The 20,729-nt window shown below is 36.5% G+C and overlaps 2 protein-coding genes, 1 long non-coding RNA gene and 1 other non-coding gene across 9 annotated transcripts; 2 read left to right on the top strand and 2 right to left on the bottom strand.

Moving 5' to 3' along the window:
* Nucleotides 1-1,128: 1,128 nt before the first annotated feature.
* Nucleotides 1,129-3,759, bottom strand: LOC108950102. The gene is made up of 3 exons (XR_001975073.2): nucleotides 1,953-3,759; nucleotides 1,801-1,896; nucleotides 1,129-1,503 (listed from the first exon to the last, which is right to left on the bottom strand). It is a non-coding gene; the product is annotated as an uncharacterized LOC108950102 (long non-coding RNA).
* A 165-nt stretch (nucleotides 3,760-3,924) lies between these two features.
* Nucleotides 3,925-6,071, top strand: LOC100183636 (actin, muscle). The gene is made up of 5 exons (XM_002132016.5): nucleotides 3,925-4,113; nucleotides 4,303-4,627; nucleotides 4,682-4,843; nucleotides 4,907-5,098; nucleotides 5,328-6,071. The coding sequence occupies exons 1-5, from the start codon at nucleotides 3,982-3,984 to the stop codon at nucleotides 5,651-5,653; spliced, it is 1,137 nt and encodes a 378-aa protein (XP_002132052.2). The 5' UTR covers nucleotides 3,925-3,981; the 3' UTR covers nucleotides 5,654-6,071.
* Nucleotides 6,072-7,440: 1,369 nt separating this feature from the next.
* On the top strand, nucleotides 7,441-20,586 carry LOC100178931 (sodium- and chloride-dependent GABA transporter 2-like). Of its 6 annotated transcripts, XM_002132032.5 has the most exons (14): nucleotides 7,452-7,538; nucleotides 8,080-8,186; nucleotides 8,668-8,798; nucleotides 9,039-9,165; nucleotides 9,440-9,536; nucleotides 9,764-9,896; nucleotides 10,597-10,731; nucleotides 11,230-11,333; nucleotides 11,748-11,872; nucleotides 12,114-12,226; nucleotides 12,426-12,563; nucleotides 13,021-13,224; nucleotides 14,030-14,197; nucleotides 14,726-14,961. In XM_002132032.5, exons 1-14 carry the CDS (start codon nucleotides 7,513-7,515, stop codon nucleotides 14,825-14,827), a joined length of 1,710 nt encoding a protein of 569 aa, XP_002132068.3. In that variant the 5' UTR covers nucleotides 7,452-7,512; the 3' UTR covers nucleotides 14,828-14,961. The 6 variants fall into 6 exon arrangements, with proteins under 6 accessions (XP_026689853.1, XP_002132068.3, XP_026689834.1 ...); XM_026834052.1 differs by lacking the exon at nucleotides 13,021-13,224 and having other exon boundaries at nucleotides 7,441-7,538; XM_026834033.1 differs by lacking the exons at nucleotides 7,452-7,538; nucleotides 8,080-8,186; nucleotides 8,668-8,798; ... (7 more) ...; nucleotides 12,426-12,563; nucleotides 13,021-13,224 and adding exons at nucleotides 15,252-15,379; nucleotides 16,055-16,307; nucleotides 17,019-18,683; nucleotides 19,464-20,586 and having other exon boundaries at nucleotides 14,029-14,197; nucleotides 14,726-15,194.
* Nucleotides 13,532-13,601, bottom strand: mir4208 (microRNA 4208). The gene has a single exon (NR_034604.1). It is a non-coding gene; the product is annotated as a microRNA 4208 (primary transcript).
* Nucleotides 20,587-20,729: the final 143 nt, after the last annotated feature.

Consider the following 20,729-nt stretch of genomic DNA (forward strand, 5'->3'; position numbering starts at 1 on the left):
GGGGGAAGAAGAGACACTTTTCATCTGATTGTGTCGGCCGATTTGGTATAGTAAACAATAAACAAACAAATAATTATAAAACCGTATCCTCACGACTCCCATAAGCCGCTGCTTATTGTTTAAAAATGATTAGGATATTTGCATATTGTGTGCTAAAGGTGTCCCATCTTCCCCCACAGTACTATACATAAAAAAAAAGAAGATAACTTACTTTATTTTCGCGTTGGCATGCTTATTAGGAGCATCATGTCAGAAATTACGAGTTACCGCCTATTTAACTTCGTGATTGATTTTTATTTTCGTGTGGCCGACAATTTGGGCAACTGATACCAAGTGTGCCGGTGATGCAGAGGAGTTGGCGACACAAAGCAATAAACGTCTGTCTGTCTGTCAGCATGAAAACTTGTGGTGCAGAAAATTCAACTTGATGTGTCATTACAAGGCTTTTATGGCCGATCGTTCCGTTTTACAGTTTTAATTTCCATTTGCTTGGAATTTGTTTGTTTGTAAACCTCCACTTGTAAACCGATATACGGCACTAAGAAAGTAATTGCAATGTGTGAGAGATATAGTGAGGTGGGGGAGATGGGACGCCTTTTCATTCTTTTTCCTCGTCCCATTTGGTAGCAAAGGAGGAACATTCAAAGAATTAATAAACCATATGGTCACGACTCCCATAGACCGTTAAACACGATCAGGATATTTAAATATTATGTGCTAAAGGTGTCCCATCTTCCCCCAGCCTACTATATCTCTATTAGACTGTGGTGCTGTCCGTTTATAAAGGAAAGTTAGAAGTTCACATTGTCACCAAAAACACGTCATATATATAAGTGATTTTTAAAATATCGGCGAATATGTGCTTATATACTTGTCCCGATTTTCCCCATTCTACTATATATCAAAATGCGTGGGAGTGCTATTTATGAAATCGAATTTTTTAATCGTCGTTTATAATAAATATAAACAAAGTCTGGGTCCGAAACGAAGCGACGTGGTACACGCTACACAGCAGACCTGGACACTACAACAATGTACGACTGTCATCGCGATTCTGTAATAAAATCTGAGATGCCTTTGGATTGACTACATAATTGTTTTGAAATCTTTTGTGTGAAGAGACAGCAATGACAAAACTATATACATTTTATTCAGCATCATATTTCAAAGGTGAATTCATTAATGAGAAGCTACGAAAGTTTCAATGGTCAAATCATAGTTCAATAAAGAAATGTTGTATTATTAAGCTATGGTCAAATCTAAAACAAAAGTTTCACTTTAATTGAAGGATAAGGCATAATGTCAAACCTTAATCGAATTAAAAGACGAAAAGGATGAACATGCCGTAACAAAGACTGGATGAGATATATAACAAATTTCCACATTCATTTTTAACGTTGATGTAACTTCATTAACATCGAGATCCAGAGAATAACGAAGAACAACTGTACATAATCACATGCGGGCATAATAAAACCTGGCAGGTCTTACAAAACCGTGTGTCTGCGCAAAGAAAGTAAAACGTTAGCTACCAAACTTAACTGTACAAAATCGACATTCATTCACACAAATGTCCCTAAAATTCGCATATTAATAGCTGCTGTAAATTTCCAGCACACTTGATCACAATTTTGGTCGTATAAAAAATAAATATATATTTAGTAGAGTGGGGGGAGATGGGACACCTTTAGGACATAATATCCAAATATCCTTATTGTGCTTTTAATAATTAACAAAGGTCTGTCCCATCTTTCCCACCCTGCTACTACATACTATGTTAGTAAATTTTGTATATCTTACGTCGGGCAACTGCACAGGGTAAATTCTTTGCTGTCCAATGATGGCTGCAGTAGGTAAAGTAACATCTCACCAAGAATGTTCTTCGTTTACTGAACTCTGCATGTAATAAACATAAGACGTTCTGATATTTAGGAATCTAAACTTAAATGTACCTCTCGGTTTAACCAGATGTCCGGAAAGTACAAACAAAAATAGAAAGAAAATGCTGTATCTGCTTGCCATGATAGTAAGAAACTCTTGCGTTGTACACTTCAAAATATATAGGACACAGCGAGCATAAAATCTAAATGACTTAATTTAAATAGAGAAAATCTTTATAAGATAGTTCGCGTCCCTTTTTCGTGAAGCATTTAATATTTTTAAATCACAAGTTACACATACATTGGTCGGAACCGGAGTCAGTAAAAAAACATGTTTATATACGTTTATATACGGACTCTGGTCAGAACCAACCGCTTTAAAAACAAAGATTATTGTCAAGATGAAAGTCGACATATTAATTTGTTTTCAATAAAAACAGACTATCGTATATAAGTAAAGACTAGTTTTCAGAAAACATGCTCTCTAATGATGTTCTGTTCTAAGTATTTCTTAAACAAATATTGAGACATTCATACTGTCGCCAGCAACAGCAGTCTAGCTCTAGCTAGCACTGAAATAAAACGCGATCCTTCTTTCCCAGCCCGCATGGTGTCTTATCTTTCAACAAAATAATCTGTTACATAAGAATAAATAAACAAAGATTGAAATCTTATAGTGAGGTTTTTATGGTGTAAACCAACACACTATTTATTACTTTACAAGTGAACGCGTTTGGTTTGCGTTTTTTTCATGTTTTTTTAAACCATTAAATATGCTGTAAAAAATTTTCCCGCAAACTGTGGTTTCGAATTCTTATATTCAACGTTGTGTTTAAGAGTATAATTAAACGTGAATTCCTTTATATTGCTGCTGAGTAAAAGAAAACCAAAGAAATTTAACTTTGCTAATCAAGGTTTAAATCAAGTTAGATTAAGCTTGAAATAAGCAAGAATATTCGAGAGTATTTATTTAACGATAGGTATTTCACATGCTTATGTTCTTATGCTGGCTATGTACTTTTTATTTTAGTAGCACGCAACTACAAATATTTAGACTTTAGAGGAAATAAATAATAGACAAGTGATATCTTTTTAATATTAAAAAAAGTCTCGTGATAGTTTTTCAGTGACTTTATCGTTTCAAGTCTGGTACTAAGTCACATTTGTTTATATAAAACAGTGCAATTATTTGAACTAGAAATGCAAAATAATACTAAAGTCTGGAAAATTGAGTTAACATTTAAACGCTAATAATTGGACTTACCAGTTGTTTTTATAAACCCGTCAAAAGTTAAATTTAAAAAAAAGAACATAACTAAATATTGCTATTTGTTTAACATGTTATGATAACTTTTGACCAGGTTGCCAAATAAATAATATGGTATATAGGAATTCAGCCTTTATATGAGACGTCGCGAAAAAGTTTTTTATTGCATTCATTAAACTAATTTTCGGTTTTGATTGAGTATTTTGACCGACATAATTTTTTTTCGATTTTGATTAAGTATTTTGACCGACACACAGAATTTTGTTGTTGTTGTTCAAAACGTGCGAACTTAAAAAACAATACAGTATTACTAATATTTAGTTCTAGCTGTAATTTTTGTTAACTTTTCACATGTGATTTAAAACTTGCTATTAAAATTTGCCGCCGAAAATTTGTTCACAATTTAAGTGAAGCATTCGACATGCCGACAAGGCACAGAATCAAATTAAACTCGTAAAATGCAAATTGCAATTATTTGTCTATTTTAGAGCAGTACAAATCCCTTAAAACAAGTCAAGCAAATATTCCGGACGATTTTAAACGCCGGTTTCAAATGCAACTAATGAATATGTACAAAAACTATTTGCGAAGCATATGCAAGCATCTGTTACGTCTGTTGTTTTTATAGCACCAAGATCTCAGCGGCAAGAGTTTAACAAACCTTACCAAATAGGGGCATGCGCTGTTTGTCCCTGCGAGATGACTTGAAAGTGTCGACAACTGCTGATGTGTGAGCGTCATATAAAAGAGTCTTGTCGAACCATTCAAACCACATTCACTCGCTTAAGAGCTTCAAGTCTTCACTCAACCAACTCAAGCAAGCAAACTTCAATCATGTCGGACTCAGAAGAAGATCAGACCGCTCTGGTTTGCGACAACGGATCAGGATTAGTGAAATCAGGATTCGCCGGAGATGACGCACCTCGTGCTGTCTTCCCATCCATCGTTGGTCGACCCCGCCACCAGGTTCGCCTTGTTTTGCTATCTCGTCTTGGCTTTTCGTTATACTAATCGACTAGTTAAACGGAATTTAAACCATTAGCTGTATAACTCGAATATTTCAATCTGGAGAACGTTTAGATTTATTTATCACATTCCTTATTTTTGACAATAATAAAACTAATCAATTTAAATCATAAAATTTAACACCTACAGGGTGTCATGGTCGGTATGGGACAAAAAGACAGCTACGTTGGTGACGAAGCACAAAGCAAGCGGGGTATTCTTACCTTGAAATACCCGATTGAGCACGGTATCATCACCAACTGGGACGACATGGAAAAGATCTGGCATCACACTTTCTATAACGAGCTCCGTGTTGCTCCCGAAGAACACCCGACTCTGCTTACCGAAGCCCCACTTAACCCAAAGGCTAACCGAGAAAAAATGACCCAGATCATGTTTGAAACCTTCAACGTACCGGCCATGTATGTAGCCATCCAAGCCGTTCTTTCTTTATACGCATCTGGACGTACAACAGGTAAAACACGACAGGGACATGTTAAGGCAGTTAGTTTATCCAATTAATTCTCAGGTATCGTCATGGATGCTGGAGACGGTGTTTCACATAACGTTCCAATCTACGAGGGATACGCGCTCCCTCACGCCATCGCCCGGTTGGATTTAGCTGGACGAGATCTTACTGATTATTTGATGAAGATTCTTACAGAGAGAGGCTACTCTTTCGTTACAACTGGTAAGCCAAATATTTAATACTCACCACAAAAACAAACTTTAAGGATAATTTTCATCAAAACAGCCGAGCGTGAAATCGTTCGAGATATCAAAGAGAAGCTCTGCTACGTGGCGCTCGACTTCGAGCAGGAGATGGCCACCGCAGCATCCTCCACCTCCCTAGAGAAGAGCTACGAACTTCCCGACGGTCAAGTCATTACTATCGGAAACGAGAGGTTCCGATGCCCGGAAACTTTATTCCAACCTTCCTTTATCGGTAAGAAACGAAAATCATTTTTCACTGCGATTGCTGATACTGATTCAGTAACGGCTATAACGATTAGAATCAATCGGCAAACAGCAATGGGAAGTCCAAAAGTGCCTACATTACACAATAAGGCTAACACTTCAGCAGTCATATCACATCAAAATAAAATTGTATCAACAGTTTATGTTTAGCGTACACGACTAAGATTCCAATATTTTGAAGTCTATATTTACTATAGGTATGGAATCTGCTGGAATCCACGAGACCACCTACAACTCCATCATGAAGTGCGACATTGACATCCGAAAGGATCTTTACGCCAACAACGTTCTCTCCGGAGGTACAACCATGTACCCTGGTATCGCTGACAGAATGCAGAAGGAGATCACTGCTCTTGCTCCCAGCACCATGAAGATCAAGATCATTGCCCCACCAGAGAGGAAATACTCCGTCTGGATCGGAGGATCCATCCTCGCATCTCTCTCCACCTTCCAACAGATGTGGATCACCAAGCAAGAGTACGACGAAGCTGGCCCATCCATTGTCCACCGAAAATGTTTCTAAATATTAAGTTTTTGGTGTCATCAGTTTTTATTAAAACAATACAAACCGCTTTTTCACACAAAGATTTTCGCTTGTTTTGTAGTAGGTTGAATTTGTTTAGTAGTTACAGGTGTTTAGTTTCTAGTGTTAGAAAACCTATGTCTTTTTTCGTTATTAACCCAAATTTAAGTAAAATGTACAGGCAAAACGACCAACAGCAGTGAGTATATATACCGTAACGGTTTGATAGTTCGCATAGATTTACTGATCTGGTCATCAAAATTTTGCATAATACATATAACAGTTGAATATACATATGGTACTTATGCTGCTCGCCGGTTCTTTACATTATGATCATTGTGATTTAAAACCGTCAATGTTAGCTGTTTATACACCATCGCAGTGTTTCTTATTACCATCATCTATTTTCTGGCATCGTTTCCTCAACTCTTTTCTTCCTTCCGGTGTTAGTCGCATTGAGAAGCAACATTATAGTTACAATGAGCGGCTGTATATTCTGCTGTGGCATTGTTAGAGCTGTAGTGTTACGTACGCAGTTTCTAATTTTCTACGATCGTTTTAGTAAAATGAAAAAAAAATCATAATTGTGTATGTTGCTTTTCGTTGTTTATCGCCCCTTTAACTTTATTTCGGTACGCAAAATCGATCCCCGTGCATTTTAGCGACGCAAAAGTATCAACTATTTGACGGAGAAAGCTCGTATATGCAGCATTTCTAATTACACTTAGAACGGAGCAAATGATATAGTACTGTGGGTGAAGATGGGACACCACTAAACAAAATTTCCGAATATACTGATCGCATTTTTAACAAATAACAATGCATATGGGAGTCGTAAGGATACGGTTTTATAATTCTCTGAATGTTCTTTGTTTACTACCAAATGGGACAAGAAAATAGAATGAAAAGGTGTCCCGTCTTACCTTAACCTACTATATTATAGCGTTACGGTCCTCGTTATTAAATCACATATTCGACGTTAAAAAGTATTTAGACCACATAAAAAACAGAAACAGTATGACTTTACACATAGCGTGCTCATGCTGGTCGCCGGTTTCTTACATTATGATTATGGTGGTTTGACAGCTGTCAAAATAAACTGTATACTATACACCCTCGCAGTGTTTCTTATTAACATCTTATTTTCCGACATCGCTTTCCTTAACGATTTTCCTTTTCCGGTGTCAGTCGCATTAAAAAGCAACATTTATGTTAGCTGTAATGAGGAGCTGTATATTCTGTTGTGGCATTGTTAGCTGTAGTGTTATGCACGCATTTGTCTAGGTATACGATCTTTTTAGTAAATTGCAAATTCTAACTCAAAGCATATAAAAATATAAACCCAAAGACGGAAGGAAGTTAGATTTTAATGTTTATTTACGTGCATTCCTACTATAATATATTCACTTATAAATCAAAATTAACAATGAATTTAATCTGTCCTGTCGTCGAATTTGTAAAATTTTATCCGTTTTGGGAATCGCTTGATAACTTCTCATGTGTTATGATATATATTTTTTAATTGTTGTCAATTATATTAAAGGAATGCTAATTCTAATTTGTGGTATCACCCAAAAAAACATTTATTTTGAATTTGGTAATATAGGGCAATATGTGCTTAAGTGTCCCATCTTCTCCAATATACTATAAATTTATAAACAAATTCTACCTACTGCTCCACAGTCACCAATGGCGACTGAAAATCGCTCTGTTAGTGTTTGGTTTGCTTCAATCGAGCTTAGCCGACCGTTGTAGTTGTAGTAAAATAATTTTATTAAGATTCCGCAAATTAGTTTAATACGTGCTTACTAACTAGAGCCTTGCTCTCTTGTTTAGTTGTCAACTCGAATGTATGTAAAATGGAAATGCAAAGCAACCAACAACAGTGAGTATTTAGGGTAGTATCTTATATATGAAATTGATGGTATAGATATTGGTAGATAATGGTTTATAGATAAAAGTTATCAAAATTTTGCATAATGCTCAACAATTAAAATAATAATAATTAAGAGCCTTATTCAGCAACTGTAAATACCGCTACAGTATGCAATAGTATGCATTTGTATCGTTTTCCAGTTATGAAATTTGGAATTAGTATAACCACAAGGTTTCATGGAGCTTATAGATATAATATATCATAGTTTAAAAGAGCCGTATAATTAAACTATATAGTTATACCGTATTGTGGAGTAAGATGGCGCGCATCTTTAGTAGGCCTACTTTATTCAAGCAGCTGTTGTTTTAAATTTAACAACGGCCTATATGCCTATAGGACTCGTGAGCATATAGCTTCATAAATCGTTGAATGTTTTTGTTTACTGCCTAATATAACGAAAAATAGAATGAAACGGTGTCCCATATTTCCACCATATTATATGTTGAAAATGCTGCACTGTTGTTGCAAAATATAGTTTATTAATTTCCAGTTCGGGATGGGCCAAACCAGCAGAATTTATATTGAGCCTGTTGGGGTACGTCGTTGGCGCTGGAAACTTGTGGAGATTTTCATCTCTTTGCTTCAAAAACGGTGGAGGTATATATATATATAGACATATAAATTTAAACTAATAGATACTGGAAACTGCGACGTTACATTGGCATAACTGCTGATTTGTTTCTTACCCTGTCAGCTTCAAAAACGGAATTTTGTTTGACACACCGAACTTTATTGTAGTAAAGCACCCATGCCGTTATTTTGTGTTTATTTTGTGTATACAGGCCCTATCTCTAGGCCTTGACTGACCAAACGAATTTGCTAAAAATATGTCAGGCTTGTCAACCTGTTTAGATGATCGGCTAATACCGCGCGGAAAAACACATTTACAATCTTTTTAATACATACTCGGTGAAAATTTGCGAATATCATTTTTGACTATTTGATATGCATCAAAGTAAAACTTATAATTAGCATAATTTGACGTACCAACTTTTTTCGGTACATCAGGATATGAAAAAAAACAGTATGGATTGTCATTTTTATGAAGTATGCCAACTCTGATACAAACTAATTGCAGGGGCATTTTTGATACCGTATGTAATCTCCACATGCTTTATAACCTTACCACTGTACATGTTCGAAGTTGGACTTGGCCAATTTACGCAGAAGGGGAGAGTGGCTGCAATGGAAAGATTACCAATCATGAAGGTTTTGACGTCATTGATTTTCATTTTACGCTTTTTCTGCTGGCTGTGTGTTACTATTGTGGACATATGTTTTTGAGAGGAAAAACACTGAACGGAAATTGTTCCAACTCAGCGGTATAACTACAATGTGCTGTCTAAATTGTCAGCCATAAAAACTGTGTGTTATAAAACGACTGTCGTTTTCCGGCCACGCGAGGATGAAGCAAGTTACATTCGTTCATTACATTTATTCAACTTATAGGGAATCGGTTACGCCACTGTATTTATCTCGGTGTTAGGCATGATACCATTCATGTGGACAATGTCTTGGGGAATATTATACCTTGGTCATTCATTTACGACCGGGCCTCTGCCGTGGGGAACCTGTGGTAAGACTTTATGCAGCAGACTGCTGTCCATGTTGACATATATGCGTATACTAATATACACTGTTTTCGTTTGTTGTTATGTACATTTGCCGTAAGTGATTCAAAAACGGTGTGAAGTCAAAGGGGTGTGACGTAACATTGTCTTTTATTACGTTTACCACTGTGGTGCAATACGCAGCAGATAAGAATGTTAAGAAAAGAATGATTATTATTGAGACGCAGCGACGTGTTCTGAAATTTTGGAATGGGAAAATTGTTCAAGTTTCGTTTACAGATAACGAATGGAATACAGAATCGTGTAGAGTGGGTGTAAATATTACGAATAGAACCGTCTTTCTGCAAGATTCATTGCCACAAGTACAATTTTGGAGGTAAAGCAATTTGTTTATGTATATATCAAAGTTATAGCAGCTAGGTCCATTGTTCTTCATGTTCAGCCATGACCTACTAGAGATATCTCTAGTACGCCGTGGTTCAGCACATAATATGTTGCAGTTCCGAACCTATTTTAAAAGATGGATAAAAAACCCCAATTTATTTTAAAAAGATAGACGTACCAAATAACAGAAAATGAGTTAACTTGAATTTTAAACTATAGAAACTACGTTCTGAGACTTTCCAATGGTAACCCATACAACGAGAATTTCAACTGGCAAATGCTCTTATGTTCTTTGGCGTCTTTTATAACGATATATGGATGCATAGCAAAAGGAGTAAAGACCAGCGGAAAGGCAAGTTACTGGTTATGCCCTGTGGAAGTCCAAACTTTTTGCGGCAGTATTTCACTAGCTACCAAGTTTTGCCTTGAAAAAAAACCGGCGCTTCGTATTCATGCAGCACGCGCCGAGTAATTAACGCTTTTGTTAGGTCGCGTTGTACGCCTACCAGTTTAGTCTAGTAACTCTAGTTGTACCGTAGAAGTTACTACGTGGTGTATCGCTTATTTTAGGTTATGATGTATTATCGTTTATTATTTGTTTATAGATATTTGTCGTTTTGGTTTGTTAAACCTGCATAAATAAGTTATATTTTGTATCTTAAACTTTAGGTTGTAATATATTATAGTACTGTGGGGTAAGATAGGACACCTTTAGCACATAATATCCAAATATCCTGGTCGTGTTGACAACGATCTATGGGAGTCGTGATACAGTTTCATAATTCTTTGAATTTTCTTTGTTTACTACCAAATGAGACGAGAAAAAAAATGAAAAGGTGTCCAATCTTCCCTTATCCTACTATATCGTTTATTATTTGTTTTGGTTTGTTAAACCTATATAAATAAGTTACTTCATCAAACTTTTCGTCCACATACAATGGTCAACGCTGTTATATATGTTGTAGGGTAACTAGCTTTGCTCCAAAATTGCATAAACAAAGTAGTATACAAAGAAGTTCACATGTCGTGTGAATGCTTATTTTAATATTTAGGTTGTTTATTTCACTGCCACTTTTCCATACGTCATACTCTGCGTGCTTTTCGTAAGAGGAGCTACATTAGAAGGTGCTTCGAATGGGATGAGGAAACTTTTTGTCCCAGATTTCGAACGCCTTCTCTCACCCCAGGTAATTATGTCCGATCTTTATACTAAGAAATTTATTTAAGGCCTGAAATATATGTTTTAAAAGATATAGGTAGAATCGAATGAATTAAAATATAGAAATGTGGGGTACGATGGGATATCGTTAGTAATAGTATACTTAATACCTAGAAATCTTATATTTCCGAACTAATTTTAAATAAGGTTATAAACACTCTTTATGGTCGCGGTGCTGCAGTTATATAGTTCTGTACATTTTCTTTGTTTTTTTCCTCTTTGTTTTTAATTTTAAATGAAACGAGAATGAAAACATGTTTCATCTTACCCCACATATATATAAAAAATACTAACCTGAACTATGGTAAATCGTAAGCTGGCACGAGGTGTATGAAACAGAACACCTCGTGTTATAACGGCTGTCGTTTCTGGCAACGCGGGGATAAAGCAAGTTACATTCATTCGTTCATCCGTTCATTCGTTCATTCGTTTATTCATTCATTCATTCATATAAAATACCTTCCAGGTTTGGGTTGAAGCAGCATCACAGGCGCTTTACACAGTGGGTGTGTGTTACTCTGGATTGACAGCATTTGGAAGCTTCAATCGTCGTCGCAACAATTTCTATAAGTTTGTATTGCTTGATAATATATTCTAACACGCCCAAAAATAATTGATGTTATGGACTCTAACATATTGCAGTTTGTTGCATGTATTTTAATTGTAATCACAATTTGAACTTTAAAATTTGGACAAATTGTATTAGGCTGTAACATTTTTTAAAGTATTATACTGTAGTACCGTGGGGTAAGATGAGACACTTTTAGCACGTACGTAATGTCCCGATCGTGTTTTAAACAATTAACAATACTCTATATATGAGAGTCACGAGGACACGATTTTATAATTATTTAAATTTACTTTGTTTAGTACCAAATGGGACGAGAAAATAAAATGAAAAGGTGTTCCATTATCCCCCCACCCTACTATATATATAGAACTTTTAATTCAAAAGCTTAAATACTATTTGCGTTTTATTTCCAGACAAGCAATTTTCGTTATACCAGCCGGGTGTCTCACATCAATATTCATGGGGTTGATAACGTTTAGTTTTCTTGGACATATTGCCCATGTTAATAAAGTGGATCTTACAAATGTTATCAGTTCAGGTAAGTAGTTTTCTTAGTATAGCGATTAAAACGGTTAAGGAAAAAAGACAAGCCCTCGTGGCTGTTTCCTAAAAGCACGTAATCGCTGTTGGCAGAAAAGTAAAAAAGGGTGGCAGTTTTATGATTTTATTGAAAAAGTCTGAAAATATACGTATTTTGAAACATTTTGCACCTTAATTATATCATAACGTTAAAGAAGTATTTACACTCGCAAACCAATAAATTACTGATTTATTTTCAGGTCCTGGACTTGTTTTTCAAGTTTATCCTTATGGGTTAAGTTTGTTGCCTATTCCCCAACTTTGGTCCGTTTTGTTCTTCTTTATGTTTTATCTTATTTGCATCGACAGTGCGGTAAGTTCATTTCAGACTGTTGTTTTTCTTTCTAATAAATGCATATAAAAGTAATCTAAATCATTTTATAACATATTAAGTTTAAAATATTTCCTTAACTTGTAACTCTTTCGTTAAAAATCACCTGCTATATCTATCCAAACACAAAGTAAAGTTGAAAGTTTTACGTTTTTAAAATTTAAATTTTACATTTTTAAAGTTTGGTGAGTTTGAAGGGCTGATGGTTGTTATTGGAGATGCTTTTCCCATTTCTGTTTCAAACACTAAAAATCGTTTGCTGACCGGCGCAGCACTTACTGCATCACTTTACTTTTCCTGCTTCATGTTTCTTAACCAGGTAACTTGTATGTTGTCCAGTGTTTTTTAAGTAAAATCGAAATTGAATTAAAAATAGCCATCTAAACCCTGGACCATTTTACCCCGCCATGCGCCATTTTATCCCGTTGTGACATTAGTGTGTGAGTCGTTAAACATCACCTACAGTTTGTTTCAAAAATGGTTCATATATAGTAGGTGGGGGAAGGTGGGACACCTTTTATTCTATTTTCCCATCCCAATTTATAGCCAACAAAGAACATTCAAAAAATCCCAAAACGGCATTCTCACGACTCCCATAAACCGTCGTTAATTGTTTTAAACGCAATCAAAATATTTAAATATTATATGCTACTGTCCCGTTTCCCCCCACCTTACTATTTTCATTCATTTAGTATTTTAGTATAAACCACCGCTTTTAGAAGTTTTACATCCGCCACATAATTCCATAAGAATCGAATATCAACTTTACCTTACAGAAATCTCTATACATATTCGAATTAGTGAACTCTTACGGGGGCGCTGGCATTTGTCTTCTGTGGTTAGCTCTTTGGGAGTCCATTTCAGTTGGTTGGTTCTGGAACGCTGATAAATTTGCCATCGACTTTAAATACATGACCGGCAGCACCCCTTCTATATATTACAAATACTGCTACAAATTTGTAATACCAGCTGCAACAACGGTACGTTTAACATTTTCTTTTTCAATTGCGCGCCACTGGGTAATAGAAACATATTATGGTATAGTAGGGTGGGGTAAGATAAGACTTCTTTTTATTCTCTTTTCTCGTCCCATTTGGTGGTTAACAAAGAACGTTTAAATAATTATAAAACCGTTTCCTCTTGACTCCCATAGACCGTTGCTAATCGTTTATAACAGAATTATGACATTTAAATATAAGTGGCTAAAAGTGTCCCCTATACCCCCAACCTACTATAGAACTGAAATACCACAACTGTTTTACCGAACCTAAAACAACAGAAAGTGTGAAACCTAAAATAACATCATTTTTATTTATCTTTTTTTTAAAAAACGATAGCAAAGATCATGTTATTTAAAGTACGAAGAGAATCAACAGCCAAACAACAGTTGTTGAAACACGCTGTGGAAAAAAGTCTGGGAAAGAGTGTCAGTTAAAAAGTGTGGCACCCAACCTAGATACGAAAATGCGTCATTTTTTACCAAAATATTAATCATACAGTACGGTGGGGGGAAGATGGGACACCTTTAGCACATGATATTTAAATATCCTGATCGTGTTTTAAACAATTAACAACGATCTAGGGTAGTCGTAAGGATACGCTTTTATAATTTTTTGCATTTTCTTTGTTTACTACCAAATTGGGTGAGAAAATAGAATGAAAAGATGTCCCATCTTCCCCCAACCTACTATATGAATAATACTAATTTCATTGTAATTATAGTAGTAGAATATTTCCTTTCATAATATACTAATATTGCCCTAAGTCTTACTGTTGTTTATCCAGGCAATTCTGATATTCTATTGCATCAAATGGGAACCACTTAAAGTTGGTGAATATGTTTACCCATGGTGGGCGAATGGTATTGGTTGGATGCTTTCTCTTTCATCTATTTTATGGATACCCGGCGTTGCTTGTTATGTTATGGTAAATGGTAAAGGTTCTTTATCAAAAGTAAGTTTGTTATGTTAAGTTTGTGTTGTGTAAGGTGTCAAGCAGTTTGGATTTTTTACCGAGGGACCTTTAGCACATGATATCCAAATATCTTGATCCTGTTTTAAACAATCACAACGATTTATGGGAGTCGTGGGGATACAGTTTTGTTATTCTTTGAATGGTTTTGTGTACTACCAAATGTGGTCAAGATTGGTATGAAAAGGTGTCCTATCTTACCCCACTCTACTATAACCATAAAAGAGTCTTCTAATCTTCGCGTCCGTTAACGGCTTACCCCGCATGTTACTGATGTTAGCAATACTTGATTATAAATATGGCTTTTCTCTATGGTTGACAACGTGGACAGCTTATCAGTGACCACTCGGTTGTAGCAGTGACAGTTAAATGTTAGAAAACACGCAAACGAGGGTGCCATCTCTATAGTAAAATATAGACTTTTCCTCTTGTTAAGCGGTGGGCACTTTAACCGCTATTTCACTCAATCGAACATGTGGTATCACCACTCAGTAACGTTTGTACCAACAGAGATTTAAACAAGGCATCAAGTGGGGCTTTGAGCAAAGTTATGAAGGAGAAGTAAAAGTTGAAAATGAAATACAGAAATTGAAAGCCCAATCTGATGTCTAAACAAGAGCAAATGGCGTGACACGTCCCCACCTTATTTTTAAGCGTCTTCACGTGCAACCGATATCATGATAATAAATGTGATCACTCTTGTGGGAAGTCCCATTGAATAAACCGAACTACGTATAATATGCAAATGTTGACTCTTTTCGGTTTATTTGAACGACAGATGGGAACCATCTGAAAAGTTCCAATCCTGTCCCACGCCGATGTGGCGTCAAGTTTCTAATTATAATTTGAAACATTCGTTTCTCATAAAAGATAAAAAAACATGTGTCTTGACTCTCATGATTCCAGACAAAACAGCTCGTTAATATATAAACGCACGCATGTAGCTCCATCAAGTTAGTTTTTTCAACAATTTTAGCAGGTTAGTGTATATAGCTCTATAGAATATACTTGCGTTACAATAGGCTCGAATTTTCAGGTTCCACTGTGAAAATGTTCCAGCTAATACTGTTGCTTTTATTTACTCTGGCGGATCTGTCACACCAAGCCACAAGCGTTGAAGAAGCGTATGTCGTCGGGTTATTTCCAGAACCGGTGTATGAGATGGTAAGTTTCAATGCAATGTTAAAAGATTATTATTTTAATGAATAGTGTAGTAGGAGAGGGAAATGTAATACCTTTAAGGTGGCTGGACACAGTATCCGGCATGCGAAGTCGTATGCAAACCCATTACCGAGTACCGCATGCGGCAGCGAAATCCGGACAAAACAGACAAAACGGACGAATTCCGGATACTTTGTACAGCCACCTTTAGGCTTTTAAAGGGCATAATATCCACACATTTTAATCGCGTTTTAAACAATCAATAGTGGTCTATGCCCTATGGAAGTCGTAAGGTTTTATATTTTTTTAAATGTTCCATTTTTACTACCAAATGGGACGAGAAAATAAAAATTAACCAATTTCCCCCACTCTACTATATACATATATCATCCGATTTACTTCAATGAAGACTGATCTCGTATAAATTATTGGAAATAACTTTGTTTATTAAGCGTATATATATCTCTAGTCGGCCTTGGTTACACGAACACCCATTTAGGCCCAGAGTGATGACTATAGGCTTACGTTTTTTCTGAAAAGACTAAAACTGCAGTTCAATGCAGCGGGTATAGCCCGTATGCATTTAATCCATTTAACATTCTCTGTGGTTGCCTACCGTTGTGAGTATTATTTTAAACGTTGCTTATTATATATTCCTAACCCCGTGTATTTTATCAGGTGAATACTACCGGTCGTGACCCTAACGACCAATCGATCAAAATAACAATTCAGAATATGGGCAGCTCAGCAAACGATGTTGGGTACCATGCCTATCTTTCAGACACTGCAGAAGCTTTGTCATTTTCGATGAACACGGAAGGAGTCTCTTACAGAGGCAAGAAGGTCGACCACAAGGAGGCGCGAGAGGTTTTCGAGAAGGCGAAGTTAGAAGATCACAATGCTGCTGTGTATATACCTCGTCCACTACCAGGTAAAATAATTATAATACAAGATAAATGTTTTCACAACATTTTTATGCAAAAAATTAAAACCGTAAAACGGCTATATATATCTTTTATTTGACTAAACACCGAAAAATGCCATAATCGACAAGTAAACATTTTTTGCCCAGATCTCGCTTGTAGAGTTTTTGTATGTTCACAGAATTGTAACGAGTAAAATAGATGTTCCGCATACTGTGTGCATTTTTTGCTCTTCCGGTTTTTTTGTATAGTAGGGTGTGGGGAAACGGGACACTATTTTATTCGATTTTCTCGTCCGGTTTAGTGTTATATAAAGGACACACAAAGAATTATAAAACCGTATCCTCACGGCTCTTACAGACCGTTGTTAGTTGTTTAAACAAGATCAGGATACTTGGATATTATGTGCTAAAGGTGTCCCAACTTGCCCCACGGTACTGTATTTTAATTACAAAACATATGGTAGGGTGGGGAAGATGGGACACATTTAGCACATAATATCGAAATATTCTGATTGCGTTTCAAACATTTAAAAACGATCTATAGGAGTCGTGAGGATACAGTTTTATAATTCTTTGAATGTTCTTTGTTTACTACCAAATCGGACGAGAAAATAGGATGAAAAACAGTCCCATCTTTCCCCACCCTACTATACTTTCAACAAAACCTATGCGATGCATGACACGAATGGTGTACAATAAGTTATTATCTGTTTTCAGTTGATCGCAATAGCGAGTTACAATCCGAATCAGTCAACGTTCACATCAAAGGAGAAAAGAAAATGACTTTTAATCTCGAATACACGGAATCAATCGCGGACAAATTGGCCTCCGGTGAAAAGGTTCTTAACAGAGCTGCTGTGGTTCTAGACATGTACGGTTCGACTGCAGAAAACCTATTTGGTGAGGTATATTCCCCAAATTACCCAAATAACTACCCCAATAATGCCGATTTGGCATGGTGGGTAAGAGTGCCAGATGATGAGACCGTCACCCTGCATGTTACCGATCTCGATATTGAAGAATGTTGTGATAGGCTTACAATTTATGATGGCGTTTCTAAAAACGGCCAAGTTATTTCTGTTCTAACGGGTCAACTCTCCAACGAGTCTATAGTTATCCAAACAACCACGAATAGCATTTACTTACACCTTGCATCAGATTGTTCTTTTACTTCTCGTGGATTCGCAGCAACTGTTACAATGAGTGGGAACACCGTACCTACTTACGAACCACCCAGCACTACAACTGATGTTTACCCAACTCAACCTAACGTTACAGCTTGTAACGGGGGTGATTACTTATACTCATATTCAGGCAGTATATCGTCTCCGAACTATCCCTACAGCTATTATGATAACTTGTATTGCTCATGGCATATAAGAATACCATATTATTCATACGTTGTGAGCATGACTGTACAGGACCTTCATCTTCAAAGCTATGATTACCTAAGGGTATACGATGGCTCATCATCGTATTATCCTATGATCGCACAATTAACCGGTGTGATACATTCTAATCCAACATACTATTCATCTGGTACCGATATGTTTTTACTTCTTACCACTGATTCTTACGGCAGCACCTACAGCGGCTTTCAACTTACCTATACTTATTCCTATGCACAACAAACTAATAACCCTACTACAGAATCAAATGACGTTACCACAGCATCAGCACTTCCCACAGCTTGCAACGGTGGTGATTATATATACTCTTATTCAGGTTACATATCATCACCTAACTATCCTGGAAACTATTACAATAGTTTGAGTTGTTCCTGGCAAGTTAGAATTCCAAGTACCTACTATGTTGTGAAGCTCACTGTTGAAGCTTTCCAATTGGAACCAAACTACGACTTTCTGTATGTCTACGATGGTTCTTCCTCCAGTTATGCACAGCTTGCAAGCTGGACTGGTATTCATACACAAGGCGAAGAACTTTACTCTTCTTCCCGTGACATGTTTCTTCAACTATACACAGACTACGTTGTACCTGATAAAGGCTTTCAGCTTTACTTTGCAAACTCGTACCCTCAATCTACTACGCCTCAACCTGGTAGTAATATTCAGGCTTGTAACGGTGGTGAATTCTTAAACAGTTATTCAGGAAGCTTTTCGTCCCCTAACTACCCGAGCTACTACAACAACAACTTGTATTGTACATGGCACATTCAAATGCCTTCTTACTCTTACGCTGTCAACCTTACCATTACCTACTTACAGCTGCAGTACAACAGTGATTATTTATATATTTATGATGGACCATCAATAAATTCTCCGCTGCTGATATACTTAACAGGTTCTTATTATTACCCGTTGATGTATTATTCAACCGGCAGAGATATGTATGTACGTTTGAGCACAAGTTCTTCTGGCCAAGATAACGGTTTTCAAGCTTTTTACACTTACACATACCATCAGCAACCAGCAACCACAGCTGTCAACGAAATCGTGACACAGCAGAGTCAGAACACAACCGTTCAAGCTTGCAACGGTGGTGATTATATATACTCTTATTCAGGTTACATATACACACCTAACTATCCTGGAAACTATTACAACGAATTGAGTTGTTCCTGGCAAGTTAGAATTCCAAGTACCTACTATGTTGTGAAGCTCACTGTTCAGGCTTTCCAATTGGAACCAAACTACGACTATCTGTATGTCTACGATGGTTCTTCCTCCAGTTATGCACAGCTTGCAAGCTGGACTGGTAATCATACACAAGGCGAAGCACTTTACTCTTCTTCCCGTGACATGTTTCTTCAACTATACACAGACCATAGTGTGACTCATCAAGGCTTTCAGCTTTACTTTACAAACACGTACCCTCAACCGGGTGCAAATATTCAGGCTTGTAACGGTGGTGAATTCTTAAACAGTTATTCAGGAAGCTTTACGTCCCCTAACTATCCGAGCTACTACAACAACGACTTGTATTGTACATGGCACATTCAAATGCCTTCTTACTCTTACGCTGTCAACCTTACCATTACCGACTTACAGCTGCAGTACAGTGATTATTTATATATTTATGATGGACCATCAATAAGTTATCCGCTGCTGACATACTTAACAGGTTCTTATTATTACCCGTTGATGTATTATTCAACCGGAAGAGATATGTATGTACGTTTGAGCACAAGTTCTTCTGGCCAAGATAATGGTTTTCAAGCTTTTTACACTTACACATACCCTCAGCAACCAGCAACCACGGCTGCAATTACAACCGATCAAGCTTGCAACGGTGGTGAATACATATACGCTTATTCGGGCCACATATACTCACCTAACTATCCTGGAAACTATTATGATTATCTCGACTGTTCCTGGCAAATCACAATTCCCTATTACTACTACGTCGTTAAGCTTACTATCTCAGATTTTAATTTGGAGAACAACTATGACTATCTAAAAGTGTACGATGGCAGTTCTGATAACTATGCGTTGCTCACAATGTGGACAGGGAATGTGAACTCTGGTGAAAAAGTTTATTCCTCGTCGTATCATATGTTCTTGCAGTTCCATACGGACTCTTCAGTATCATCAAACGGGTTTTCTCTTTCCTTTGATTATGCCAGTCCTTCTGAAGCTTCAGGTGAAGGATCAGGATAAGCCTTTATATTTGAAGTGAGAATCAAACTGTGTTGTTGGTGATACTGTTACGGTGTGTCATTCACGTTCAATTTAATTACTTTGCTTTTTACGTAACAAGGTCTTTTTAATGGCGTGACATAAATATTTTATATTAATTATACTGATATGCTATATATGTGCTAAAGCTAAAAAGGAATGTAATTTAGTTTTTGTTTAATTGTCTGTATTTTTCACGTATATTATACGGGTATTATGGTGATTTGTGTTCTTCATACGTTAATAAACTTACAGCTGTACTTGTACCAATCATGAACTATACGCTTGTATAATTGTCGTTGCATCTTTCCTATTACTGTCTTTAAAAAAAAAGAACTCGGGCGTTTGTATCGAAAATGAACCTGAAAGTGCACAAAAACATGCTTCGTCGTCGTAATTCGCCTGCCCTAATTAAAACACAGTGGCATTGTTTCGTCATATAAGAACATTGGCGCCCACCATAATAACCCCCCAAAAACTGCGTTTGCATTTTTAAGCACCTATATTGTAAAATGTTCCTAGGTCATTATAAAAGTTTTCAACACTGATGTTTTTCATTGGTCACCAGCGACATCAGAGATATGTATAATAGGAAAGTGGGGAAGTCGGGACACTTTCTGCACATGATATCCAAATATCCTGATCGTGTTTTAACGTTTTAAATGGTGTATGAGAGTTGTGGGGATACGGTTTTATTTGAATGAATTTGTTTATTACCAACTAAAACAAGAAAATAGAATAAAAATGTGTCCCATCTTTCCCTATCTCACTATTTATAAAAGGTAGGGGTAAG

Source organism: Ciona intestinalis, chromosome 1, assembly GCF_000224145.3.
Source record: "Ciona intestinalis chromosome 1, KH, whole genome shotgun sequence".
NCBI classification, from domain to species: Eukaryota; Metazoa; Chordata; class Ascidiacea; order Phlebobranchia; family Cionidae; genus Ciona; species Ciona intestinalis.

Coding starts and splice junctions, on each gene's coding strand:
- LOC100178931 (XM_026834030.1), top strand. CDS start 15,266: ATGTTCCAGCTAATACTGTTGCTTTTATTTACTCTGGCGGATCTGTCA. Junction 15,380..16,054: donor CAGAACCGGTGTATGAGATG/GTAAGTTTCAAT, acceptor GTATTTTATCAG/GTGAATACTACCGGTCGTGA. Junction 16,308..17,018: donor TATACCTCGTCCACTACCAG/GTAAAATAATTA, acceptor ATCTGTTTTCAG/TTGATCGCAATAGCGAGTTA.
- LOC100183636 (XM_002132016.5), top strand. CDS start 3,982: ATGTCGGACTCAGAAGAAGATCAGACCGCTCTGGTTTGCGACAACGGA. Junction 4,628..4,681: donor CGCATCTGGACGTACAACAG/GTAAAACACGAC, acceptor ATTAATTCTCAG/GTATCGTCATGGATGCTGGA. Junction 4,844..4,906: donor CTACTCTTTCGTTACAACTG/GTAAGCCAAATA, acceptor TCATCAAAACAG/CCGAGCGTGAAATCGTTCGA.